Source organism: Myxocyprinus asiaticus, chromosome 21 (genome assembly GCF_019703515.2).
Source record: "Myxocyprinus asiaticus isolate MX2 ecotype Aquarium Trade chromosome 21, UBuf_Myxa_2, whole genome shotgun sequence".
NCBI classification, from domain to species: domain Eukaryota; kingdom Metazoa; phylum Chordata; class Actinopteri; order Cypriniformes; family Catostomidae; genus Myxocyprinus; species Myxocyprinus asiaticus.
The window spans coordinates 47210614-47238587 of NC_059364.1; the positions used below are offsets into that span (position 1 = coordinate 47210614).

The 27974-nt window shown below is 40.1% G+C and overlaps 2 protein-coding genes across 4 annotated transcripts in view; one reads left to right on the forward strand and one right to left on the reverse strand.

Moving 5' to 3' along the window:
- The first annotated feature begins 136 nt into the window (after positions 1 to 136).
- On the forward strand, positions 137 to 27710 carry LOC127411730 (nuclear valosin-containing protein-like). Of its 2 annotated transcripts, none has more exons than XM_051647441.1 (23): positions 137 to 314; positions 936 to 1006; positions 1080 to 1132; positions 1427 to 1514; positions 1695 to 1755; positions 1869 to 2042; positions 2117 to 2264; positions 7834 to 7910; positions 8009 to 8143; positions 8237 to 8338; positions 8494 to 8611; positions 8744 to 8888; positions 12166 to 12349; positions 14798 to 15019; positions 15472 to 15576; positions 15684 to 15746; positions 18902 to 19021; positions 19939 to 20038; positions 21408 to 21514; positions 21610 to 21686; positions 22029 to 22117; positions 22679 to 22758; positions 26243 to 27710. In XM_051647441.1, the coding sequence occupies exons 1-23, from the start codon at positions 255 to 257 to the stop codon at positions 26285 to 26287; spliced, it is 2424 nt and encodes an 807-aa protein (XP_051503401.1). In that variant the 5' UTR covers positions 137 to 254; the 3' UTR covers positions 26288 to 27710. The 2 variants fall into 2 exon arrangements, with proteins under 2 accessions (XP_051503401.1, XP_051503402.1); XM_051647442.1 differs by having other exon boundaries at positions 1872 to 2042; positions 2135 to 2264.
- LOC127411750 (sphingolipid delta(4)-desaturase DES1-like) overlaps positions 27114 to 27974 on the reverse strand; it is a 58087-nt gene continuing 57226 nt past the window's right edge. For both annotated transcript variants that reach the window (XM_051647483.1, XM_051647484.1), the window contains one exon: positions 27114 to 27961. In XM_051647483.1, coding sequence (XP_051503443.1) covers positions 27815 to 27961 — 147 coding nt within the window. In that variant the 3' untranslated portion in view covers positions 27114 to 27814. The remainder of the gene's footprint in view (positions 27962 to 27974) is intronic.

Genomic DNA, 27974 nt, shown 5'->3' on the forward strand with positions numbered 1-27974 from the left:
AGCTGAAGAGTCGTTACATGTCAATCCTTGATATGAATAAGTTTAATAGAATCTACATTTTAGTGTGCCAATGTCCTGGAATGCAGCGTTTCTCCTCGTCAGTGATGTTCTCCAGTCCGACAAGTGTCGCTGTTGAGTCTAGTTAACAGCAGCACATTCTTCACATGGACAGATGAGAGCGGGAAGTGTCTTTATGTTCAGTGTTTTGACATTTGTACGGGAATAAACTGCTGCCGTGAACTCATGTGGGATAAATGATGAAGAACCGCAGTGGATTTAATATGGATCAAAGACTCAAACACAGAGTCCAGCAGGTGCGCATATGTTATAATATAACAAACGTGTGTCTGATCTGAGTGAAATACCTTAAACTTAAAGTGAACAAATCACACTGATATTTGACTTTTATTGATCCCACTTACAAAAAGTACTATGGTATTAAGATCTGATCACTGTACTTTGGGATCTCTACCATTAACGCACTATTAGAGCAGAAAAAGGAAATCGGTACAAATACCGTTGGGTTTCAATAGCTTTGGTGTTTGGGCCCCTAATGATGCATTCCAGAGCTGAGCTTTGACATTATTGTATTTATTTGAATACATGAAGGAACGTTTCTAGTTTCAACATCGTTTGAACCATTTTAACAAATTTTAAATTTGACCCCCTCTATAAAATAATTACTTTGTTATTGATCCATTGAATACTAATTTGTCTTTGATCATTATTTATGTATTTTTTTCACTGTAAAATTAAAACATATCAAAAGCATTATTTTCTAGTCATTTTACTCGATTGCAATAAATTAAAGCTAAACTGTGTAATTTCTCCACCACCAAACGGATTTGCAAAAATAATTGTTTTCAAAATGGCTTTCTGAATACGCCTATCTAATGAGATTCATGAAATGAGAATGTGATCTTTGCCTGTTTCAGTATCTGAAAGCACATAATGATGATTATGTGGACATCTCATCAATGGCCTCTGACCTTCAGCAGCAGTTTAGGTAAGTTTTATTCTCTCTATCAATGGATGAGTTAAACCCTGACAGAGCTGAGCCTATAATGTGATTTGAGCAGGATGGAGTACGGCCGGAGGAACAGGACAGCTTTCAGGATTCAAGTGGGAAAAGGTATAAACTCCTCAGAGGTGTTCACGTAAATGTGTATTTTATCAATCAGGAAGTTCTGGTCTTTTATTCCAATACATACTATGGTAGAGGCTATTATTTCAAACACCTTTGTATCGTATCACTGCACTGCACCCATAAGGAGGACAGTTCATGGATTACTATTGCTTTATTAAACAATTGTCAGCTTTTTGTTTGAATTTTAATACTATGCTATTATCACTTTGGTGATTACTTACTGAAGCTTCAAGTTTGAGATGATATTGTTGAAAAACGATGAAATATTATTCTATGTAGTTCATGCAGCTGTATGCAGCAAGTCTGAAATCACTACACTGGAAAATAAACATTTGGCCAAAAGAGCGAGACACAGTCAAGTGGATGGGTATGACACAACTCTCTCTGCATTCATGAGTACTGACAATATTATTCCCATTGATGTAATCCTCACATATATACAAATGACGAATAATCGTTTTGATTCTTTCAAATCTGGCTGCTTAAAACTATTATTTGATTTTTACAGTGATTATTATTGTTAATATGATCTGATATTGTGTCTCAGGGATGACAGTCACATCACAGGAGACAGCACGGACAGTGAGGACGATATTTCTGAACTTGAAGTAATGGATTGTTTCCTCTGTCTGAACGCAGAACCTAGAAATGTCAGTTTCTATGATGTAACTTATGTCAGTCAGTGTGTTTTAAACGGCCTCATTTTATCTGGGTGTTTCAGCAGCACACAAATCACACGGACAGCTCGCTGGTGTCGCTCTATCAGAGAGGAAACGCAAGCACCTCGACAGTGAAGAGCGAAGGTGATGGCTGGATCATTGATAAAACTGGAGACAGAGAACAGGAGAACATCTTCACTGATCTGTGTGAGGAGGAGGCGGCCACCAGCACTGCGGTACACAGCAGCACTTTATGTGTTTGTGCTAATAGCAGTTTAATATATGTGATGATGTGATTTTGTCATGTCAGACTTCATGTTTTCAGAAGCAGAGAGATTCATCAAAGCTGAAAGAGAAGAAATCAAAACATGAAAAGTTGAAGAGAAGGGAAAACAAAAAACAAGGAGAAATGAATGACGTGGATGCAGAAATCAATGCTGGAATACTGGTCAAAAAGAGTGAGTGAAACTGATTATGCACATATCATACATCACTTCATATTTATCACAATCATCAAAAGGATAAATCTCACGAAATCTGTCAAGAACATGTCTCGCTCATATTTCACCCCAAAATCTATAGAAAACGAAGCCTATATTGAGGACTGTAATGATTTTTTTCATGGTGACATTTTAATGTCAGTGAAAGGAATGTTCTGGGTTTAATATAAGTTAAGCTCAACCAACAGCATCTGTGGCATAATGTTGATTACCACAAAAGTAATTTACATTGAGACCCTTACCTGTCAGTGGTGAAAGGATCCTGACACTCATGTTCTGTGTTGGGAGTGTGATGTCTGGGTCCTGACTCAGCCTAGTTCGGTTTCTGTTCTGGGTTGAGATTCGGACACTCATGCTCCATGTCTCGTCTTTTGTGAGCGCAAGACTTCGGTTTCGGTCCTCTTGCCATGTACACTTCTGTCAGTCTTGTGTTGTGTGGTAGTACATGGCTTTGTGTTTGTCTGCCATGTGCTTCCCTGACCCCGCCTCCTTGTTACCCTCATCTGTTCCATTGTGCTCCCTTTCCTCTTGTGTTTGTCGGATTGTTTTGTTCTCATGTTGTTATGTCATTGTTTGTTTGCTCAGCCTCCAGTCTGGTTTGTCATTTTGTCTTTCAGTTTAGAAGTTTATTATTGTTTTGCTTTTCAGTTTTCTCCCTTGTGAGTGTTTGTTTGTTCCCTGTTTGTATTGTTTTATTTAATAAAATCTTTAATTTGACTAATTCCTGCAATTGGGTCCTTATTCCCGCTTACGCACTGTGACATAACGATCCGACCAGCATGGACCCAGCAGGAATGAGTATTTATTTTTGTTCACCACTGACCACACAATGCAGAGCCAAGCAGGCCATGAAGCTTCTCAGACTCCAGCAGGAGGAGAAGTCAGTGAGGGGGTATGCATTGGAGTTTTTGGTGCTGTCCTCGGGTCTGGGGCACAATCAGGCCAGCCTTATGCAATTGTTTAGGGCTGATCTGAATGAGCCCATCAGATCTTGTGTCCCAGAGACAGGTGAAGGGAAGTCTTGCCACTACGATCAAGTCTGCACTGAAATGGGACGAGTTTATCTCAGCCTGTGCCTCGGAAGACTTCCTTCATCCCAGACCGAGGTCGACAATACTCCCTCACCGGCAGTGGATGCAGCTGACCACCAGGAGGTGGCGGCCGCTCCTACTGCAGTGTTTCCGACTGCTAAGTAAGGTGCCCGTTCCCCAGCGCTTCCGTCTACGGAGGCCGTTCCCCTGTCGCTGCCAGCGCTTCCGTCCACGGAGGCCGTTCCCCTGTCGCTGCCAGCACTTCCGTCCACGGAGGCCGTTCCCGTCGCTGCCAGCGCTTCCGTCCACGGAGGCCGTTCCCCTGTCGCTGCCAGCGCTTCCAGCCACTGAGGCTATTCCCCTGTTGCTGCCAGTGCTTCCGGCCACGGCGGCCATCAAGTTCCCTGAGGCTGTCGACGAGTCTGTCCTGTTCCCTGTGGCCGTCAATGAGCCTGTCCAGATCCCTGTGGCCGTCAATGAGCCTGTCCAGATCCCTGTGGCCGTCAATGAGCCTGTCCAGATCCCTGTGGCCGTCAATGAGCCTGTCCAGATCCCTGTGGCCGTCAATGAGCCTGTCCAGATCCCTGTGGCCGTCAATGAGCCTGTCCTGTTCCCTGTGGCCGTCAATGAGCCTGTCCTGTTCCCTGTGGCCGTCAATGAGCCTGTCCAGATCCCTGTGGCCGTCAATGAGCCTGTCCAGATCCCTGTGGCCGTCAATGAGCCTGTCCAGATCCCTGTGGCCGTCAGTGAGCCTGTCCAGATCCCTGTGGCCGTCAGTGAGCCTGTCCAGATCCCTGTGGCCGTCAGTGAGCCTGTCCAGATCCCTGTGGCCTTCAGTGAGCCTGTCCAGATCCCTGTGGCCGTCAGTGAGCCTGTCCAGTTCCCCATGGTCATCAACAAATCTGTCCAGTTTTCTGAGGCTGTTGACAAGTCTGTCCAGTTTTCTGAGGCTGTTGACAAGTCTGTCCAGTCTCCTGTGACTGTCGATGATTCTGTCCAGTCACCAGCCAGTCTGCCCAGCCTCCTGTGGCCACCAAAGGCCAGCTTGCCCTGTCCACTGCCTGGTCTGACCTGTCCTGTACCGCCACTGACCTCACCCACTGCCCAGCCATCTTTGCTAACTCTTCTGACCTCTGCCCAGAAGCCGGCACTGAACCCTGCTGCTCAGACCTTGCCTTGGTCTCCAGGCTCTTCTCCGGCTCCGAACTGGCCTCCCGGCCCATCCAGGCCTCCGGGCTCTACTCCGGTTCCACCCTGGCCTTCTTTGTCACCCTGGTTCCCTGATCTGTCATCTAACCCCTTGGCCTGGTCTAGGGCTGCAACTTATGATTATTTTGATAATCGATTAATCTAACGATTATTGGAACGATTATTCTGTGAATCTGATCGTTCCGACCAGAACAATACGGATCTATCCCAACCAGAAACCTTGGATTAATAGCGACGTTCGCGCGGCACTTGATGCGCGGACCTCCGCTTTTAATTCCGGGAATGCGGAGGAGCATAAACAAGCCAGTTATGCCCTATAGTCTGAAAAACTATCAGATCAGAAAAACATCAGTACAGGAACAAGACTGAAGGACAGTTTAACACCACCAACTCTAGAAGCATGTGGCAGTGAATTAACAACATCACAGACTTTAAAGGGAAAAAAACCCCGCTGCCTCTCTCCCGGATGAGCTAGATTCTTTTTATGCTCATTTTTAGGGAAATAACACCGCCTTCGCGGAGAGAGCTCTCGCGGCCGAAGCTACAGAGGTTAGTTCACTCTCCATCTCTGTAGCGGATGTAACCCGATCCTTCTGACGGGTGAATATCCACAAAGCCGCGGGTCCAGACGGCATTCCGGGCCGCATCACCAGAGCATGCGCGAACCAACTGGCTGGTGTTTTTACAGACATTTTCAACCTTTCCCTCTCTTTGTCTGTAGTCCCCACATGCTTTAAAACATCCACCATTGTGCCTGTTCCAAAACAATCAAAAATAACTTGCTTAAATGGCTGGCGTCCTGTTGCTCTGACCCCCATCATCAGCTTTGAGAGACTAATCAGAGATTACATCTGCTCTGTGCTGCCTCCCTCACTAGACCCATTGCAGTTTGCTTACCGCAACAACCACTCCACTGATGATGCCATTGCATCTACAATACACACTGCTCTCTCCCACCTGGAAAAAAAGAACACTTATGTGAGAATGTTGTTTGTAGATAACAGCTCAGCATTCAACACCATAGTGCCCTCCAAGCTTGATGAGAAACTCCGGGCTCTGAGCTTAAACAGCTTGCTGTGCAGCTGGATCCTGGACTTCCTGTCAAGCAGACGCCAGGTGGTTAGAATAGGCAGCAACATCTCCTCATCACTGACCCTCAACACTGGAGCCCCGCAGGGCTGTGTTCTCAGCCCACTCCTGTATTCCCTGTACACACATGACTGTGTGGCAACACACAGCTCCAATGCCATCGTTAAGTTTGCTGATGATACGACGGTGGTAGGTCTGATCACTGACAATGATGAAAGTCAGGAGCACAACCTCTCCCTCAGTGTCAGTAAGACAAAGGAGCTTGTGGTGGACTTCAGGAGAAGAGATAGAGAACACAGTCCCATCACCATCAATGGCGCACCAGTGGAGAGAGTCAGCAGCTTCAAGTGCCTGGGTGTCCACATCACTGAGGAACTCACATGGTCCATCGGAAGCGCCTCTTCCTCCTGAGATGGCTGAGGAAATTTGGAATGGACCGCCACATCCTCACACGGTTCTACACCTGCACTGTAGAGAGCATCCTGACTGGCTGCATCTCCGCCTGGTATGGCAATAGCACCGCCCACAACCGCAAAGCACTGCAAAGGGTGGTGCGAACTGCCAGACACATCATCGGAGGTGAGCTTCCCTCCCTCCAGGAAATATATACCAAGCGGTGTGTGAAAAAAGCTCGGAGGATCATCAGAGACTCCAGCCACCCGAGCCATGGGCTGTTCTCACTGCTACCATCAGGCAGGCGATATCGCAGCATCAGGACCCGCACCAGCCGACTCCATGACAGCTTCTTCCCCCAAGCAATCAGACTTTTGAACTCTTGATATCCCACGATCAAAATACATCAGCACTGCACTTTATTACTCTTACTCTTATATCTCACACCGGACTGTCATAAATTATATTATTATTATATTATTTTCTCTCTTAACAACTTACTATCAACCGACAGCCTGAATGTCAATACAGTACAATACAACCTACTGTACATTATATATATACTAAATATATTTTTATTGTATAATGTGTATGTATATAGTGCGTATTGTATACTGTACAGTGTATGTTAATATTTGTATATTGTGTTGTGTGTAATTATGTGTATATTAGATTTTAAATTGTGTTGTAAATCTGATGTTTATTGTAAATTGTCTCATCACTGTCACGACTACTATGTTGCTCGGAACTGCGGCCAAGAATTTCACACACTATTGCACTTGTGTATATTGCTGTGTGACATTAAAAGTGATTTGATTTGATTTGATTCTTGTTCTTTTGGTCCTGCCCTGGCCTGTGCTTCTTTTCCCACCTGGTCTGTGCCTCCAGTCCCACCCTTTGTGTTTTTGTCTGTTCTGTTTTGTTTTCTGTTTGATGTTCCCCTTTTTGGGATGCCAGGTGGCATTTCTTTGAGGGGGGGGGGGTTCAGTCATGTTTATAGTGGTGACAGGATCCTGACACTCATGTTCTGTGTTTTCATGTTGGGAGTGTGATGTCTGGGTCCTGACTCAGCCTAGTTCGGTTTCTGTTCTGAGTTGAGATTTGGACACTCCTGCTCAGTGTCTTGTCTTTTGTGAGCGCATGGCTTCGGTTTCGCTCCTCTTGCCATGCACTCTTCTGTCAGTCTTGTGTGTTGTGTGAGTGCGCATGGCAGTGTTTGGTCCTTCATAGCCATGTGCACTCGTGTCTCTGCTTTTGTAATCGCACAAGACCTCAGTTTGATTTCAAACTTAATCAGTCGTGCAGCCTTAATGGATACCATACCAGTGTCTCGGATGTCAAAGTTTGCTGTTTTCAAAGCGTTTTGATGGTTTTACCTCATAATGTATAGGTATGAGCCGCTTTCACAAGTGTCACGTAATGATGGTTTTCCTCAATGTGAGAACGAGAAGGAATAAAAATGAAATATTACATGTTCTTTGGAGTGCCAACCCTTTTACATCCTGTGCCTATCATTATTTCTGGATTGTGCATTTGAATTCAAAAAGTTTTTGCAAAGTGTGATGATAATTATGAATGAACTATGGTTTTTCATATTGCCGTTTTCATGCTTAAACCGATTTGCCGATGGTTTTTATTTGGTTATTACTTGGCCGATAAATATCAGCGGCCGATACATTGGTGCATCCCTAATTGAAATGTGACCCAGACGTGTTCTTGTCAGATTTCGTGAGATTCACCCAAAAAGAAAAGGCTTTTAATCAGATGGTCTGTAATAAATGCATTATTTATCATTTGAATTGAAGGGAAGAACAAAGCCCCTGAACTTCAGTACTCAACTGTGAAGTTTGAGGATTTCGGAGGCAGTGAAGACACGCTAGCGGTGCGCTTCAGTCATAATAATCTCTATACATTTATCAATATTTGAACTTCCTACATATGAATGTATAACTGCTGTCTGCATCTGCCTCTCTTCTTCAGGAGGTGTGTAAATTGCTGATCCATATGAGACATCCAGAAGTGTACCAGCAGCTGGGAATTGTACCTCCACGGGGATTCCTGCTTCATGGGCCGCCAGGATGCGGGAAAACGCTGTTAGCTCAGGCCGTGGCCGGAGTGAGTCATTTCAATCATATGGATATCTGTATGTTCTTCACTGTGTATGAACAACATGAGCGAGTGTGTTATTTTGTGTGTGTTTGCGTGTAGGAGACGGGTCTGCTGATGTTGAAGGTCTCTGCTCCAGAGCTGGTGTCAGGAGTCTCCGGAGAATCAGAGCAGAAACTGCGTGAACTGTTTGAGCAAGCCAAAGTAAGATTCACATCGCTGTATTTAGTGCTTATTATCAGTGACAGATGTTATTGTCAGGTGTAAATGGGGCCATACCTGGCAAAAACTTCTCCTCTATCTGTGCAAGAGTGGCTCATACTTGTTTAAACTGTATATCCCTTCTGTTGTTCCAATAGAACAGTGCTCCCTGTATCCTGTTCATTGACGAGATTGATGCCATCACGCCAAAAAGAGAGATGGCCTCTAAAGACATGGAGAGGAGGATCGTCGCTCAGTTACTCACCTGCATGGACGGTGCGTCTTACTGAATGAAACTGGTCCGCTTGTTAACCACTTTGCTCATGTGCCTTCAATGTGGTGTAGCTAATTTTTATCACTCTAAAGACACATAATACATTTCATATTTGCGTTTCTTGTTTACTTTAGATCTAAATTCAATATCAGAACCAGCTCAGGTGTTGGTTATTGGAGCCACTAACCGTCCGGACTCGTTGGATCCAGCCCTGCGTAGAGCAGGCAGGTTTGACCGAGAGATCTGTCTGGGGATTCCTGACGAGGGTGCGCGGCTGAAGTATGTTTCACTTATTTACAAAATAACACCAAACTACTGTAGGAAAAAAAAATAACTAACATGTAGACCATTAGAGTCAGTTGTAGCTGGGTAATATTATATAATAATAGCCTACTAATATTTAAGTATACTTTTTAATTCTACACATTCATGAGAGGGCGGAATCCACACGGTCTTTCATGTGACGTATTTGCCTTGGCATGTTCGGATGTAATCTCACATTTTTCTCTCGCTTAAGACATCCAGGATGAGCACAGAAATGCACCATTGTGAGTAAACCTACAGATACAAATACAGATCTATACCAAAACCAATGGAGCTTCTGTACAGCGTTCCTCCTACTCGGTTGTAAACAGCGCAACTCTTCCGGGTGAGTCGCACGTGCGTCTGTTCTCGTGTGAACGTGCCAAACGCGATTACGTCACACACGCATACTGCTGCTGACTGGAAGTGATTATTTATAGTTAAAAAGTACTTAAATATTGATATTTTTTGCACCAAAAGCGATCATTTCGCTTTACAATACATGAATTTACCAGTGGAACCATATGGATGAAGTTTTTGCTGAATGTCTGTTCTTTTTGGAGCTTCAAAGGTCTGATCACCATCCACTTGCATTTTAAGGACCTACTGAGCCAAGATATTTTTTCTGTTTTACTTCAAATGTGTTCTGCTGAAGAAGGAAACGTCATATACATCTGGGATGGCATGAGGGTCATTTTTCATTTTTGGGTGAACTAACCCTTTAATAAATACTGAGCTCAGACTGTTTGAACAATGTAAAAAATTGCTCACTGTTTGGATAAATACATTTGTACAGATGCTTCACGATTGGCCTTGCAAACAGTGCTGAGTAGTAACGGATTACATGTAATCAGATGACAAAAATTAAGTACTTGTAATTTGATAACATTACAAATTATATTGTATGTAATCAGATTAGCTACTTTTTATGGATTACATGATTATATTCTTGATTATATTAACAATCAGCCAATGGCAATAACTTACTAATTATGCTCCTAAATTTTAAAAGACCGGTCTGAGCCAGAGCCTGAAATACACGTGATAGGCCTAGCCAGGTAACACCACATCCTACTACATTGAAGACAGTGCTGTTCTTCATGTAACCACGTATAGAAATAACTAGAGATGGGGGGGAAATAAGTGAGCAAAGCAATCTTTGCCTTACAAAAATATAGCCACTGAAATAGACTCCACATCCAATCTTAAGAAGCACTTGGAAATTCTCTGTATTATATAACATGAAAAAAGTGTTCGCTTTATTTGTATATCTGTTCTCTCTATATAATGCATTTGAATAATTATTCTATGTATCATCTAGCCATGTGTGCATGCAGCTACCAAATGATACACTGCATTAAAAGTGCTTCATTCAAACCACAAATACACAGAAAATGTGGATTCTGTTTTAATAATAATTCATGCACAAATAAATGCAGAGCTGTTTGCATTCGCACCTTGCTTTGTAAAAAAAAAATTCAAACAAGCCCTCGTCCACCTGTCCATAATTCTAGACACTATTTTGTAAAAAGCAAACAAACATTTCAGAGGTGCACTTGCCGGGTGCTGGGAACTTTGTTCTTTTGTAGCATGCAAATGCACTTTTGGTACATGCTTTAGAATGGCAGACATAGTCGGAATGATTATGAGGAGGTGCAAATCATACATCTCTTCATCATATCAAGAGACATTCTTTCATTATCCATTTCAAAGCTGCATAATAAAAAATCTAATCCCTACTCCTAATTCCCTAAATAAATTACATTTCAGAAGTAATCTACTCAGCACTGAATGCAAATACAGTCATGGGCTTCACTGTAGTTTCATTTTGTGTTGAGAGAGTTGAGTTGAGGCTTAAGGCACAGCATACTTACAAAATCGAAGATTGAACGGGTCTGATGTCATTTCAAACAAAATCTGGCCAAAAAAGGGTGTTTTTGAGTTTGTTGTGATGGTTTGAAACACACACGCACACATATTCCATGCGGATCCTTTGTTCAAGAACAACAGATCTACATGGACCTAAAGTTTACAGTTCTGTAATGTAATGCGATAAGGAGAGCTGACGATAGCACATTATAAGTCATATTGAATGTCTTGACTGCAGCCGCGTTTCAACTATCGGGCCAAATGAGGCGTGCTAGCGTGTGCCAGGGCCAGGTGCATTCCCACTGTCACTTCGTGGGCTTTATCGTGCCTCGTCTGTTCTTACTCTGATTACACTTTGGCCAAACAAGGCCAACTGGGAATTGAGGCCTTCTGCCAAAACTCAGACGTGATTATGTGTATTGCCGCCAAACTTGCCAAGTTGTGTATCCAGTGCACAATGGTACAGGTACAGAAAAAACACAAAAAATTTGCAGGCACAGTACACTGTTAAGAGACACAGTGGTCAAAATGGTGCCCAAAGGAAGAACTTTCCATTGTTCGAGATCATGGAAGGTGTGCTGGGACATTGTCTTGCTGTTATTGGAGAGACCACTCAGGACACCATGGTAGCTACAGTTGGGGAGTTGTCACTGTTGACTTATATTCTAGCTAATGTTTACATACATTATAAACTCCATATTCTAAATAACTAGATAACTTGATACCTCAGCTTGAGCTTCCTTCTTGCTTGTGTAATGGGCGGGGTATGTGACATTTGCACCAGGGTGGCATATTAAAAGGATAGTTCACCCAAAAATGAAAATTCTCTCATTATTCACTTACCCTGATGCCGTCCCAGATGTGTTTGACTGTCTATCTTCAGCAGAACACAAATGAAGATTTTTAGAAGAAGATCGAGCTCTGTCAGGTCCTTATATTGCAAGTTGCGTGGATTACTTTTATGCTGTCTAAATATGACTTTTAGACCGTCAGTGTACTGGCACCTATGTACTTTCAATATTAGGACCTAACAGAGCTCTATCTTTTTCTAAAAATCTTCATTTGTGTTCTGCTGAAGAAAGACAGTCATACACATCTGGAATGGCATCAGGGTAAGTGAATAATGAGAGAATTTTCATTTTTGGGTGAACTATTAACTAATCCTTTAAGGGTGGGTTTTAGGGCAATGCTGTGGGGCTATTGGCCTGATGATGGGAATGCATATCGATTTTGGTCTGGCGGCTCCGAGGCTATTAGCCCCGGCTGGTCAGTTAATAGCCCTGCCTCGCGCTGGCCCGATGGTGGAAAAGCGGCTAATACAAATGTCAGGTGAATGTCTTGACAATAATTCTCCTTTAATTCTCTTTAATTATTCCCATCCCAGGATTCTGAGGACACTTTGTCGGAAAATCAAGCTGCCAGAGGATTTTGACTACAGGCAGTTGGCGCGTCTCACACCAGGTTACGTGGGTGCAGATTTAATGGCGCTGTGTCGAGAGGCGGCTATGACCGCTGTCAACAGAATTCTGCTGGAGCAGACCACTGAAGACATCACGTCACTGGCACCGGTACAGCAGTCATGAGTCATGACCACACAACAAATAGCCAACACATGAATGTCTCTAACAAAATATGGGACAAGAGTAGTCAGTTATCTTTTTGTGTTACCAGCCCATATCCTGAGACACACTTTTAACTAAGTGACAGAAACAAAATCTAATTGGTAATCCTATTTGCTGTATTCCCACTTGACCAGATACTAATAATGCAATGTAGGAATGACTAGGGCTGCACAATTAATGGAAATAAAATCAAAATCACAGTCTCCATGCACTGTGCGCTTCAAATTGAAGAAATGGCACTGTATTCTTTCACATACTCCAAGCACATTTTAAGCCCATATTCAAACTGCACATCCAGGGGGTCATGCATGCTTTCAAGCTGAGGGGAGCCACCCTCCATGGCTACCGTCACCATCACTGAGGGTCTGGAGGAACCGCTCCTCCCGAAAACATTGACTTTTCCAGTTCTGCTCATTCATCCGGGCCCCTTGGGCTCTGCTTCAAGCCGAGGGGCTTCACTCACTGTTAGTGAGACCATGGAGCTCACCTGCTCCTGATAGGATAAATCACCAAACCCCCTGTTCAAACTGCACATCCAGGGGTCTGGGGCATGTTGTCAAGCTGAGGGGAGCCACCCTCCTCGGCTTCAGTCACCGTCACTGTGACCATGGAGCACACCTTCTCTCGACTGCATTGACTTAGTCATTTGACCAGTTCTGCTCATTCATCCAGGCCGCTTGGGCTCTGCTTCAAGCCGACGGGTGCCACCCACCTCGGCTTCACTCACTATCAGTTTAGGTTCACTTTATTCTTACAGTTGTCTAATTTCAATAATTTTTGTAGTCAGAGGTTTTCAGCATTTTATGACAGAACAGTTCTCAGCGCATTACAAACTGTTGACAACTACACACAGAAACGTAGAGGTCTTGCTTCAGTTTTCTGCCAAAATAAAGGCTCAAGGGTTTGACGTTGTGAAGAAATGAATACAGAAATATGAAATATTAGTAATAAAAGTAATAATTGAAATTATCATTATATTATTATAATATTGAATAACGACAAAGTCGACTGGGTTCAAAAACAACCATGTGAATATAAAGTGGACTGAGACAATATCACAACTGATATAAAAAAAAAAACTAAAAAAAAAACTGTTCTTTTTCATTGTTGGGTCACTGAAAGCGGTCTGTATTGGTCCTTTTAAAGAGTATACCCAAGTCTGAACATCCTTAAAGAGGGTTACAACACTTATTGGTAGTGTTGGCAAAACATGACATAATTGTGCAGCCCTAATAGTGACTGTGCACCCCAGTGCCGGTATCTATGTGGTATTTCCTGTTGGGTCATGGCGAGTCCTGGTGAGTGATATGCCAGATATTTTGCCATCACTCACAAGTGTTGAAGTGGCAAAACATCTTCAAACAGCAATAAATAAGACCAGATGTAAAACTGAGATTTCTTATGACAGTATATTTTGTCTTCAGTTCGGCTAAAAAAAAAATTCTTTCTGAAAAGGGCTTCTGTTCTGCTGTTTCCACCCAGCACTCTGGGCTTATCTACAGCTTGCGTTTCATGCTTTCTGACATCATTTGCAAGCAATCAGCTGCTCTTCTACTGCATGCAGGTTTGATCTAGAGAAGAAATTTGCCAACTTTGCCTATTCAACGAGGCTTAAAAGTCAGCTTGTAGAACAGGGCAAGCTGGAACGTGTGAGATGCACTGATCCGTGAGAACAGTGCCGCTCTAGGTGAATAAAGTAAACCATGAACTGCCACTGGCTAGAAGGAAGCATAATGCTTAATACACTTTAAAGAATCTTTAAAGGTGTAGAAGTATGGTCACTAAATGGAGACGGAAATGGATCAAACAAAAACTGGACTGGAGCAAACAGGAAATGGAATGGAGCGACAAACAAAACTGACAAAAGGTCCCAGCCCAATTTAACTCCTGTTTGTTCTTGAGCATAATAACTATTTCCTTCCTCCCAGAACTGATGCAGGGCTTTATGGACAGGAAGAAGCAGTTAAGGGTCAGTTATGGGTGCCTACACACTAGAGTTGCACTGTGTCAGAGAACATTGCAAATCCATGGCTTTCAGCATATGCCTTACACGAGATCGTGGCCAGAGCAAAAACTCCAGGAGGCAGTGCTCATTTTCATTGACCTTGGAAAATCTGAAGTGGCCAAATCACTGACCCACCCCACCCCTGTATCTAGATTAAGTTTTTGCACATTGTGTGATTTTTTTTTTTTTTTTTTTTTTTAGAGTTTGGCTTTACATTATATAAACTTTGTCAGTGTAGCTGTAGAATGTAAGAAGAACTCATTGTGGAGTAATATTAGCTTAACTTCTTCAAGACTTTTTAAATGGTTGCCTTGTGCCATGTATTTAAGTTTTATTTAGTTCCTGCCATCATGTCTTGTTGACATTAATGCAGTCTATCTTCTCGGCAGAAGGTGGAGCTGGTGCAACTGTTGTCTTTGTTAAAGAAGAACGAGTCTCTGACTGAAGAGCAGCTAGCTGGACTCTGTGTCGTCATGTCAGACTTCAAGACGTCGTTGTCCAAAGTTCAGCCTTCTGCTAAACGTGAAGGCTTTGCCACTGTACCAGACGTCACATGGGAAGACATTGGTGCACTGCATGACATCCGAGAGGAGCTCAACATGGCCATCATGGTAAAGCTTCCCCTAGAGAGTTAAAAATGGAAACCCCTCTGTGAAGCCCATAATTGGGTCCAGTTATAGGGTAAACAGAATTGACTTCCCCACTTATGTTGTTAGCTGATAGTCTAGTACACGTTGTTGCAGAACTAGTTTACTCTTTTATTAATGACATAACTAAATTAAATGCGTCTTGATCACCCATTTTTTGCAGTCAGTGGAATATTAATCCTATAGACAAGAACTTTTTCATTAATATTGAATTTTGCACAAAATTCCTAGTTAAAAATGTACAATATCAATTTCGAATTTCTTTATTTCAAAAATATAAATTCAGGTTCTTAGATTCACAATTAATCCTGTGTATTTCATAATATTTTATTTGATTTTACCTAGTAAAATTGTTGAGGTGAAGCAAAAAAATAAAAATAAGGTCAGATTTCACGGTTGTGTTTGCACATTCCCAGGCCCCCATTCATAATCCGGAGCATTTCAGGGCTCTGGGTCTAAACGCCCCCTCTGGAGTGCTGCTTGCTGGACCACCCGGATGTGGAAAGACCCTATTAGCTAAAGTTTGTTTTATGTCTATTACCACAAATTCTTTCATTTCTCTTGTAATACATTAACAGTTGCTTCTTCTTTGGCCTGTGTATTTGAAATGAGTTTTGTCTCGTTACAGGCTGTTGCCAATGAGTCTGGCTTAAATTTCATCTCTGTCAAGGGTCCAGAGTTACTCAATATGGTGAGATATTGAATAAGGGGGAGGGGAGGGGGGCCTTAATTGTCATGAAAATAATGTAATAATAGTGGTAATTGTGGCTAGGATTCTGCTTAAAATCTTTTGTCTTCCATGGAAGAAAGAAAATCATATTGGTTTGTCACAACATGAGATTGAGTAAATGATGACAACACTTTCACACTTATGTCATTTCAAAACCGTATGACTATGCAGAGGTGGGTAGAGTACCAAAAACTGTACTCAAGTAAAAGTAAAATTACTTAAAAACAAAAACAAATTATTACTCAAGTAGAAGTAAAAGTAGTAATGTAAAAAAACTACTCTAGTAAGAGTAAGAAAGTATCCAATTAAAAGAATAGTCAAGTAGCGAGTATCTAGTTACTTCCACATAAAACATAATGGACAATTACGGCCCAGTATTCCATTACATAATACATATTTAACATGTATTACAGAATAATAATAGTTATACTAATAATAAGAATTATTATTATTAATGGAAATTGTCATCATACACCCTCATGTTGTTTCAAAACCATATGACTTAAATGCAACACAATTAAAGTGATGTCAGACAGATTGTTAGCCTTATAATCACCATTTACTGTCACTGCACGTTTTTCCCTTCCATATTTTAAAAGGGAATTGTGACTTCATGGCTAATATCTTTTTTTGGGTTCCAAAAAATACACAAAGTCACACAGGTTTGGAACAACATGAGGGTGGGAAATTATGACAGAACATGAATTTATGGTTGAACTCACTTTAAGGACGCTTGTCAGATTTGGACAAATCTGTCAATTAAAAGAGGAGTTTGGAAACCAGTTTCTAGTAATTATTATGGTGAAAAACGTGAACAATGTCCCACAGGCCCGATTATATGTAATGCTGAATAAAACGAAACAAGATCATGCTTTATTAACGCCTACTGTCACTATTTCAAAGTCCTGTCGCTTTTTAAAGTCCTGTATGGATTCTCAGATCAGTACAGTTACAGTATTTTCAGTGTTGAAAGAATTTAGATAATTAGTTCTGTACACTAAAGGTAAACTGCAACTTATCTCTGTATTTGGAAGCATGTTGGGCTTATTTAAGTTCAGAGCTTGCTTTTTGTTGTCCATGAGAAAAATGCGCCACATCTGTCAAACGCTCCAGAAGTCAAGCATGTGATCTGCAAAGCATAAGACGTTTACACTTAACGCAGATATTTACATGGATTTAGGAACTGATATTGCAACACTGATATAAAAATGTATACTTATAAACTTGAGGTCATAAGTGCCCATAGTTACAGAATCATCCTAAAAATGACAATGACACAGACAAGCCCACATTATCATAATCGCTAAAACTTGCCGCGCTGCAATTTTAGTCTTGAAATATCCACTTGTCTTAGTGTAAAATGAAGGCACTGCATGCCTACTCTTTTTCATGGTGTGGAGCGAAGAAAGTGTTTATTTGGCTTGCTTGCTGCTGCTGCAGTGGTGGACTTGCCTCCAGTGACAGAGCTGTCGTAAAAGTCCCTCTCAAAAATCTCTCAATAAATTATGCATTATTTACACTTATTAAATTAAAACCAGTAATGTTTTTAAAAGACAGGAACGTCGCCCATTGTAACAAAGTAAAAGTACATTTTTTTCATTAGAAATTTACTTAAGAGTGAAAAGTACCCACCTTTAAATATACACAAAGTAATTTTTTCCCCAAAAATTTACTCAAGTAAATCTAGCACGTTACTACCCACCTCTGACTGTATGCAAAAAACAAAAGGAGATGTTTAATGAAGATTAACATTTTTATTGGTTGCTTCTCAACATGACACATAACAAAGAAAAACATTCATATACAGAGTCAACCATTAAACCCCATTATTTCCCTTCCCCCCTCCCGATCCCCACCCCAACCCCCAACAAACATCCCTGTGACCAAAGTCCGAGTACACACGCAGATTAAAAATAAATGTATATACATATATATATATATATATATATAATAAATAAATAAATAATAATAATAGATACTTACTTATCAATGTAATGACTCCCCTGCTCTTACTTGAGCCAGCACTAAAGAAAACATGTCCACCCCATATCTTCCCAAATTTTCAGCTTGCTGTGGGGAAAGATGCGTTTCTTGAAGAAACACATTATCATATTTCTTACGTTTAAAAAAGAAATAACCTTCCTTCTTTTTATGGGGTGCCCCAACCCATTCACATTCCACGTGGAGAGAGATAATCCACTCATATTAACATTTGACATTTTGACATATTAGAAAAAATAGATTGTGTGTCAAAACTAAAATTATAAAGACCACATTCCAACATTAGTGCAACAGTTAACCCCAGAACTTTCCCCAGAACAAAACAAACAGAAAAAAGAGACACGTGCGCATTAACCCCGTGCACGACATTGCCAACCAGCGTCCATCCCTCTAAACTCAAATAGTCCATGTACGCCTACGAGAGCCCCCGCGACAACTTTGCCATCCAATTCATCAGCATTGCCGACACGTTCATCAGTTCATACCGAATTTCTTTGTTCACCGTCCAAATTGAGTCCAGGGCTTCCGGCCTGCAGATGCGGGGAGTCAGCTTGAGCACATAAGTGTCTTTTAATATCTCCAGAGCCCGAGGATTTTGAATTTTTTACATATTGTCTTCCTAGAACAGTCAAGAATCAGGATGTATCGAATCTCACCGGTTTATGACACAAATAGCATTAAAACTAGCAAAGTGCGCAGAGCTCACTGCTCACAGGTCCACTCCTCGCACGGCACCACGTGACTCTACCCAACGGCAGTTGATAGTGCCTCACTTTAAAACTTAAAACCCAAAAGTGTCATAAAAGTAGTCCATGTGACTGCCCAGTATTTAAGTCACTGTGAACAAGCTTCTCTCATAGCGCCCATGAACGAGCAACGGATGTCTACATTTTACTGAAAAAAATACTTAAATTCTGGGATTTTTCTCAACAATCCTTTAATGGTGCAAAAAATAGGATTCATTTTAAATGTAATTTTCCTTTTTTTTTTTTTTTTTTGGCTGAAACACAACACAGACATGATAGGTTACCAATAAATGACATGTATTTGACTTCTTTCTTGAGATTCACTTGTTCTAACAGGCTGTCTGCATGAATGTCATTGATTTGTTGTAGTATGTGGGTGAGAGCGAGCGAGCTGTCCGTCAGGTGTTTCAGAGAGGTCGTAACTCCGCCCCCTGTGTCATCTTCTTTGATGAGATTGATGCACTTTGTCCTCGGCGCTCAGAACATGAGGTAAGAGCAAACTCATATCAGATTCATTCATGAAATCATTTACATTTTATACTAGTATGATTATTATACTTCAGAAAGTTCAGAAGGGCCCTCTTTTTCTTTTCTTTTTTTTTATATACCTCCGTTAGGTGCAGGGATATGTGCTGTCTTATCCAATTATCAGGCAGTGTGCTACTGGGTGTGGGTGGGAGTGTACGCGGAAATAATATATGGGAGGTACATTTAAGTGAAGTGCCACAGTTACTGTGCAAAATAATTTAAGACACAAATGGTCTATATTTCCATTATATAAAAATGTATGGCATACATCCCATTTACACTAGCTACCAGCTTCTTATAAATGGGCTGTCTTCGTTTATTGCTTGTGATGTGCACTCATATGTTTTTGCCAACCTACTCACACCTAGACTTTGTACATGCTTGCACGGAAATGCCAGAACTTCATGGCCATGCCCACTGACTTTACTTGCATGGGATATTGCATAGCACTGCGTTTAAAGCCAATGTGTGAAATAATTTGCAATGTTAACATTCTTATATGGTATAAGTAAACAATTTGTAGGTTGATTTCACAGTTTAACACTGTGGCTCAGTGATACTATCAAAACATTACTATGTTTGTTTGAGATAACGTCCAGTCTGACATAGGAACTCGGGATCGGCCAGTGGCGTGAGTTTGGTGCAGGACTATCTGTACCGTACAACCAGTGGAAAATGGGAAGAGTGAAATCTGTTTGAAAACATTATTTTTGCTATTCCGCTTGGTGACAGTAGTGGCGCACGAATTACACTTCCGCTTTTAAGACGTTGTGGTCTTAAAATAGAGCCCATTATCTAGTTTTATAAACCCATTTTTTAATTGTAATAACTTAATGACAGTCTCTGAGGAGGTGTAATGGTTGTGTGTGTGTTGTCAGTCAGGGTCTAGCGTCCGTGTCGTGAATCAGCTGCTCACAGAGATGGACGGCGTTGAGAATCGTCAACAGGTTTTCATCATGGCTGCCACTAATAGACCAGGTAATAACTCTTGAAGAGATAATATCTCTGAATGTCTCTCTTGAACCAGGGATGTCAATTTTCAGGAATTTTTACATAATGGATTGTGATGGATCATCACAATTAACAATCGATTAATTGTTAGTGTTAATACTGCAAAAGGGGTTTAAAGTCTGGACTTTTATGAATTCTGGACTAATTGACTTAAATCATTAGTCCTGTATCCTGGTAAATTCATATCATGTCCAAACAAATGCATGCATTTACTGTCTCCAGTTACCTTGATTACCTTTTGTGATATTTTTGGTGATATTTATTTGCAATTTTCCATTTAGAGGTCATGTTTGAACCTGTTGGAAAATGCTGGTAAATTAGCTCTGGCAATTTCCCTAAAAAGTTGTGAGAAATTGTAACATTTCCTGATAAGTTCAGTTTTAATGCTTTAAAGTGTGAACAGATTCATAAGATTAATGGTTTGATGATGTAAAATTTCAGGACACGCTGACCTAATAAGTCTGCTTTGGTCCGAACACAAAGTTCTGACAGAGCTGATGCAATGACTTAACGTCACCAACGAACAATCCTTGAAATGGTCTATAGGCAACGCACATCTTATACAAACAAAGAACAAACCACACTTAGCGAGAGCAGACAACACGAGATTATTGCGTACAAACACAGCTTGATGGAGTGCAAATCCGAACACAGGGACCTCAAGACGTGTTGTTCTAAGTTTCAAACTTCATTTAACTTGACGCAGCACCTGTAGACGGTATGTTTATGATGCAGTGCTACCGAGACTCTCCAAAAGCATCCGTCTGACGCAGGTGTACATTGACACATCCTTAAACAAGCCCTTATTATAAATCTCGGACTGACTGACGAATTCAATTGCAAAATGGATTGCTGCGGACTGTAGGCCAATGATTGGCTTATGTTCAATAATATGGAAATAAACAATAGATTGGATTCTAAAGCAACTTTTTGTATTGTCTTTTTTAATACTTTAAAAAAGATTTAATCATATAGTGAATGATTGTTATTTTAGGGGCTTTCTCAGCAAATATTTATGTACGCAATTACTCCTGTTAATTAATCTGCATACCAAGTAATACATTTGATTCAAAAATGCAATCAACTGACATCCCTATTTTTAATCGATTCATAGCCTGACATGCTGTCAGTTAACACCAAACATGAATTCAATTAAATTCATATTAAACAGACTAACATGTATTTATTTCAGTTAAGAATAGAAAATAGACGACAGAACTGAAGTTGATTATTCGACAATCGATAAGCTTAAAATGATTAACAATGAATCGATCATCAATTTGTACATAGTTTTACTTTTAGATAACTGACTGTTTATATAAATGTTTGTTTATAGATATTATTGATCCTGCTGTGCTCAGACCAGGACGGTTGGACAAAACTCTTTATGTGGGATTACCCCCTCCTGCAGACAGACACGCCATATTAGTCACTATTACCAAGGTAAACCTCATCCTAACATGATTAAGACTAACAAAACATCTGAATGGCATAAATGACAGCGTGTCTGTTGATTAACTGTAATTCTTTTGTCTCAGAATGGCAGTAAACCCCGTCTAGATTCAGATGTCAATCTTGAGGAAATTGCACATGATATACGCTGTGACAGTTTTACGTAAGTTTTTAGATTGTTGGTCTGGTTAATAAACAAAATGGTCCCACTTTGAGTTTTTTACTTTTTGCTCACTTTACAATAAGGTTCTATACATTTAGGTGAGTTGTGTAAGGTTTCATGAATTAAGGATGAAAAATCATTTTATGCAGCATTTATTAATTTTGTTTAATAAATATACAATTGTTCGTTGTAAGTGTATGTTAGTTCATAATGCATTAAAGCTTCAAATGTATTAGTATGTGTAGAAATGAACATTAACAAGATTAACAAATGCTTTTAAAGTGTTGTTCATGTTTACACATTGTGAAGTGTTACCGGTCATTGTTGGGTTGTGTGTTTTAGAGGTGCAGATCTGTCTGCGCTGGTGCGAGAGGCATGTGTGAATGCTCTGAGAGTTCACCTGAGCACACGACCGTCACAAACACACACAGGTAACACTCGCGTGTCACTATAGCACAGGACTGCACACCATGATCCAGTCTGAAGAACATGCATAAAAGACCCTATTTACCTGGTATTAAGATGCGAGCGGATCATGCAAGACACGTGTGGTCAGAAAAGACAAGGAAAGCGTGAACAAAACTGGCACGCTGTTTCTACCAGATGCAGTTCAAATTTGATCCAAGCACAAACGCAACATTTCAGGCAGAAGTCTCTGTTATTTTAGTGGATTACCTGTGTTAGCTGATCTTCAAATGTGTGTGCCACTACATGTTGATATCAGACACACTGAAGAAGATCTGTGAAGTTCTCGTGCTTGTATATGTCTTTGCTTTTTCAAATTTTCCAGTCGGATGGTTATTTACTTTTAAAGTTAAACTCTTGTTTTAGTGCAGCATTTGATTGGCAGGTAAGGGGTGGTGCTTCACTGCGGTCTGGGAGGCATTCAGGACAGATTAGCATTTTTGTCTACCCCCATATGTGACCGCTTGTGATCGCGTCTTAAAACCAGTTGTAAATGGGGTCAATGAAATGCATCTCTTGTGTCACAGAGCCAGTGGAAGAGATTAGGGTGAGAAGAGTTCACTTTGAAGATGCCTTTAAGAAGGTGCGGCCATCTGTGTCCAAGAAGGTGAGTGACAAGAATAAAGCAAAGAATCTGAAGGGGCTTAAATTTGGCATTAATGTGAATGTTTCTAGATGGTTTGATCCTTTACCACTGAAAGTGAAAAAACAAAGTGTAGATGATTTGAAGTTATTTCACCACGTTTAGTGGTCAACCAATATATCGCAGTTTGGCTGTTTAGTTTCATAATGCATACATTATTGTATTTATTATGTTTTAGTATCTTTAAACTCCGATCCAAGCTGGGCAGCATTTCAAGGCGCAGAGATGAGACAACCATGGGCTCAGAGCACTCTCATCCGACCGTAAAACAGCACTGAAGTTATCATAACCTACATGTGATAACCAAATATTTGAATCATTCTACTGTGCAGTCTCCTGAGAACAAAACTCATCTTTATAATTGTATCTGTATAAATAAATCATACGTGTGACATTTTTATTTGAAGCAAGGAATGATTAGTCATGAAATCAAACACTGAAGGAAAGAAGGAAGCTGGAAGCTGGCATCGCTCGCACGTGTTCTCTCTTCCAGCTCATCGGTCCTCCCCCCGATAGATTATAGGCATTAAATCGTCTGTGAGTGTAAATCAGTGTGCACTGTGGGTAAGAATAAGTGAATAAAAGTAGTGAACAAGTTGTACTCTTAGAATTCGGACACTACTACAAAATGGCCGACGCCTGAAATAGTGGACCATTTCGGTACTGTACTGACGTTAACTCTTAAGTCTCTAACAATGGGTCAGACTGAAGAAATATTTAGGATTTTATCGCTTGAATTTTACAAGCTCTTGGAGCTTTTAGATGTAGGGTTTTGAGCGAATGTATAACAAGATACACATGTAAATAAGGTACAATCAGTATTTGTTTGAACAATTATGTGCATTCCGCAGTCATTTTAAACCCTCAGACTTTGTATACGTGATTTGTCCAGCAGTGTGAAAGTGTCTTGAATGTTTTCTTCCTCGTACAGCTTGCAGAGAGATTCGTTATTTTTCGATCACCACGCTAGGAAATTCGCTTGCTTGTCTTTCGTGTCGTGATTCCATGGTTGTTACCTTGTCAAGTTCTTCTTCACATTCGTGATGGGCAAAGGGCAGACCAGCTGAAAGGTGCTTTGTGCCAGTTCACACCATCAGTGACAAAGCGACAGGATGCCATTCGTTTTCAGTGAGTGCGCAGCGACTCCGGTGACATACTGGTGTCGAGTGCAGGCAAGACAGAGAAGTTCAGTATCACTTGTCTGTAACCACATTGATGGATGATGTGTGAAGAACCTTGTCTGAAACGGTTGGCATTCTGAGTGAGTTTGATTCATAGATTGATAGATCGTTCAGGCTTGTCAATGATATGATGCATTGAGCACTGCTGCAGATTAAATAGAAACACTCTCCACACCAGAATGTAAATTTGATAGGCCAGAGAACTGCTTCCTTGTCAAATTAGAACCAAATCTTAGGGTGCTTTCTCACTTGGTTCGATTGCTTGGAATGTGAGCTGCTCTCTGAAGGGGATTTATTTGGAGACAAGCTGGTATGAGAAATGGGTTACAACACAATTATTGTGATCGCAAGCCTGCAAAGACACAAATTATACGTCATCACAAGTTCACTTCTGCGATTTAGTACGATTGCATTCACATCAGCGGCGAAACTATACCAGAGTTCAGAAAACAGCGTTCACATTTTTCCAAACGAACCGAACTTTGACATCATTCGACCCCCAGTGCACACCAAAAGTGCTAGTGTGAAAGTATCCTTAGTTTTACCAGCAGTACATCTCATCTGTGATCAGATTTTCTAAAGCTATGGCCAGTTGTGCAATCCACCAGCAGTAGGAACACACACTAGCGACTTCACAGTACAGAGACTAGCGAGATGTGAACGGGGCTAAAGCGCCATTCATTGGTGATTTTGTTTCACAAATTCGTGACGTGTTTGGTGTAAATATCCTTTAACCTCGAATGGGCTTGCGAGAGAAAAATAATTGTCAAAATATCAATAACTACAGTCTTATAAACGTTCAAAGGCATGTAGTCATTATGACCCAAACCGAACAAGTGCTTTGAAATTTGAAGACAAATCGGAAGTGTTCTGTTTTGATCATTTATCAAAATAATTGCACTGTACATATTATTGCAATCAGTAAAAACATCAAAGTCATCAAATGTTGTTGGAAAGCTCTCAAAGTTTCTATTCAGAGCCACCTTATTTACATCCAGAGATATATACGAAAAAAAGAAAAGTTTTAGCTCAATGTTGTTGTTTTTTTTTTAGTTTTTTACAATTATTTTTCAGCAGTTTCATTAAACTTCAAACAATTTGAAAAGTTTTCTTTATACTAAACACCTGACCGTCCGTGTTGTTTTTGTTTTGTTTTTTGTCGAGTTGTAAGCCTTTAATTTTGGGTATGCCACTGAAACAGGAAATCTTTAAAAACACCTAAAGGATTTCTGTTCAATAAAAACAGACTGCTCTACCTCATTTTAGCGTAGGAGAACCCCAGAATAAAGCTCATTGGTCACTTGATTAGGCCACAAGTGTCTGCCCCGCCACTGAACGGTTATTTCTCTATGTTTAATGTGCTTTCCAAGTTGCTGGAACCATTAAAGTTCCTCAATGACGTCATATCCACTTTTTTACTCATAACAGTGTGAAAGCGCTCATGTATGTAACGCCTCATAAGAAAGTGTTTCACCGCTGTTCAAGACTCCTCAGATTGCATCATTTATACTAAATATGCATTTTACTGTCGTTTGTTTAAATTAATATCTCTTGATATATATCTTTTCAGTAATCTCAAACTACATTTTGAACGTTGCTGTATACTGATCACCAACGATTTAAATTGTAACTGTTACTAATATTTTGTATTTTTAAAACTTAATTCCATTACATGTATTCCGTTACTCCCCAACCCTGTGTATTTATAGGTTCCTGTATTTTAAATCAGACATAACACTTGTTCATATGATACTGTGTGATGATTTTAGATTTTGAAAAATGATTTTAAAATGATTTTAGAATTAGATTTGAATGCATTATTTTTCAAATATGTAATAATCATTATAAAAACATTATAAACATTAAAACTATATGGCGCTTAGTCCAATGTGGCCCGTAACCTAAAATGAGTTTGGCACCCCTGATTTAAATGGTTTTCTTTTTTTTTTTAATCTGTCAAAAGAAAGGACACCATTTGGAATTATCGGTCAATGTTTTAAAAATTTGATAAACTGTAGAAGTTCACCATCTTTCAGTGCAAAATAAACACAACAGTGATTTGACCAGATTTTTCCCCATTTGGTCGGCGAATGTTGACCAGCATAAAATCTTTTAGTGAAAACTGGTTTAGTTTAGTATGAGGCCCGCCTTTATAGATTTAGGATTTTCATAAATACACACTGCAGACTAAAGAAGTTTATCACATAGTTTTCATTGAGATGTAGTGTGTATATTTTATTTGTGGTTCCGTTCTGTCATCCTTGCAGGACCGAGTGATGTACGAAAAACTGAAAGACTCCCTCACAAGATAACATTGCTGATGATGATCAGAAATCTTGGTTTTTGGATACCAACTTTTGTTCAAATGTTTTCTTAATGAAGGTGATGATAAAAAAAAAGTGTTACATCTTTTTCTGTTAGCACACATTTCAAGTAACCTCAATATCATTGTGCTGCTGTATCTTCATGTGTATTGTGCAATGTGGAAAGATTTTTGCTCAGATAAACGTTTTTTTTTTTTTTTTTACATGATTGAAAATGTAATTAGATTATATATGCAATAAAGCGTATATATATATATATATATATGAAGGACGTTGGAGAACGTGTGCTTTATCAACATCACACACTGTCCTGTTGGGAGACGAGAGTGCTACTTACAGAATTTATTTTAACCCCAAGACAAATGACACTGATTGTGACCACATTGTTATAAATATCAGGATATTGTGTGTTTCAAGGCACAGATGATGAAACAGGAGTCTTACCATGGTTGCAGTAATGCATGCAACCAACAACACACTCGACACACCCAGAGCAAAAGTCAATGGTAGTGGATTTTTTGCAGAAAAAGAATATACTTGTTACTAGCACATAATTACAGCCTGCTGTTCTGCCAAACTACAATTTAAGACTATTTGCCATATAATATCTCAAATGTGTCCCATGAATGGCTGATGCGTTAGCTCTGAAGATACAGTAATATACAGAAAGAACTCCTGTGCTTATATTCAGTGTAGTAGTGCTGTTTTGAGTTTTTACATTTATTACAAATGTAAAATGAGATAAACAACAGTAATAATCATTAGATGATCTCAAATGTATTAAGGCTTTTTTTCAGAAATGACATCTAACATATAAAATGTAGAAATGCTGACATAGTACGTCAGTTTATTTTGGTAATTGGTGAAATAATGGAGGCATAAAAAAGCCACAGGCCAAGAAACAAGTAACATTTAGAGCATCAAGTACTTGTGGTGCTAAATCCAATATAACATTTTCATATGATCACAGATTGTACCACTAAGCACTGTCTAACCTTATTTAACAGGCATTGTCTTGAAGACAATATGTTATGTTGCAAATTACACTTTTAGAATTTTATACCCGTGAGCTCTCTCTACATACAGCAGCTCCTTATTCACGTGTTAATCACACAGTATGATTGTAACAGTATATGAAGTTTCAAATTTCACATTAATGTTTGTCATATTAAAAGCTCTTATATGGGGAAAATATTATCATATAGCATATAAAAATGTAGAAACATTAGTATTCAAATGCAAAACATGAAAACAGCCCAGACTTCAGACCATGTGCAAAATGGTTTAGAATTAAAATGTAATAAAAAAAAAAATAATAATAAAAAAGCACACCAGCTAAATACAAACAGTAATGTTGCAATTTCATTTCTGTCACTAAGTTTGAAATGAAGACTAGAATCACACTAATATCTCTTTCACACTTTAGTTGGTGAGTGATATATTCAAACAGTATGCGGTTTTGTGCGGGTAAGCAGAAATGGGTTCCAGTTGTTGTGCTCAGTGATAGTTCAGGTGTTACTCTTGTTTGATATCCCCTGTAAGTCTTCTCTTCACACGTGAGTACGGGCTCAATTCATCATCCATGATAAAGTCATACAGAACCTTCACCCATGACGTGTAACATGGGAGATCTTTGTAGTATTCTTCTGCTATTTTCTTCACCTACAGGAAAAAC

Coding starts and splice junctions, on each gene's coding strand:
- LOC127411730 (XM_051647441.1), top strand. CDS start 255: ATGATGAAGAACCGCAGTGGATTTAATATGGATCAAAGACTCAAACAC. Junction 1,133..1,426: donor CAGGATTCAAGTGGGAAAAG/GTATAAACTCCT, acceptor TATTCTATGTAG/TTCATGCAGCTGTATGCAGC. Junction 2,265..7,833: donor TGGAATACTGGTCAAAAAGA/GTGAGTGAAACT, acceptor TTTGAATTGAAG/GGAAGAACAAAGCCCCTGAA.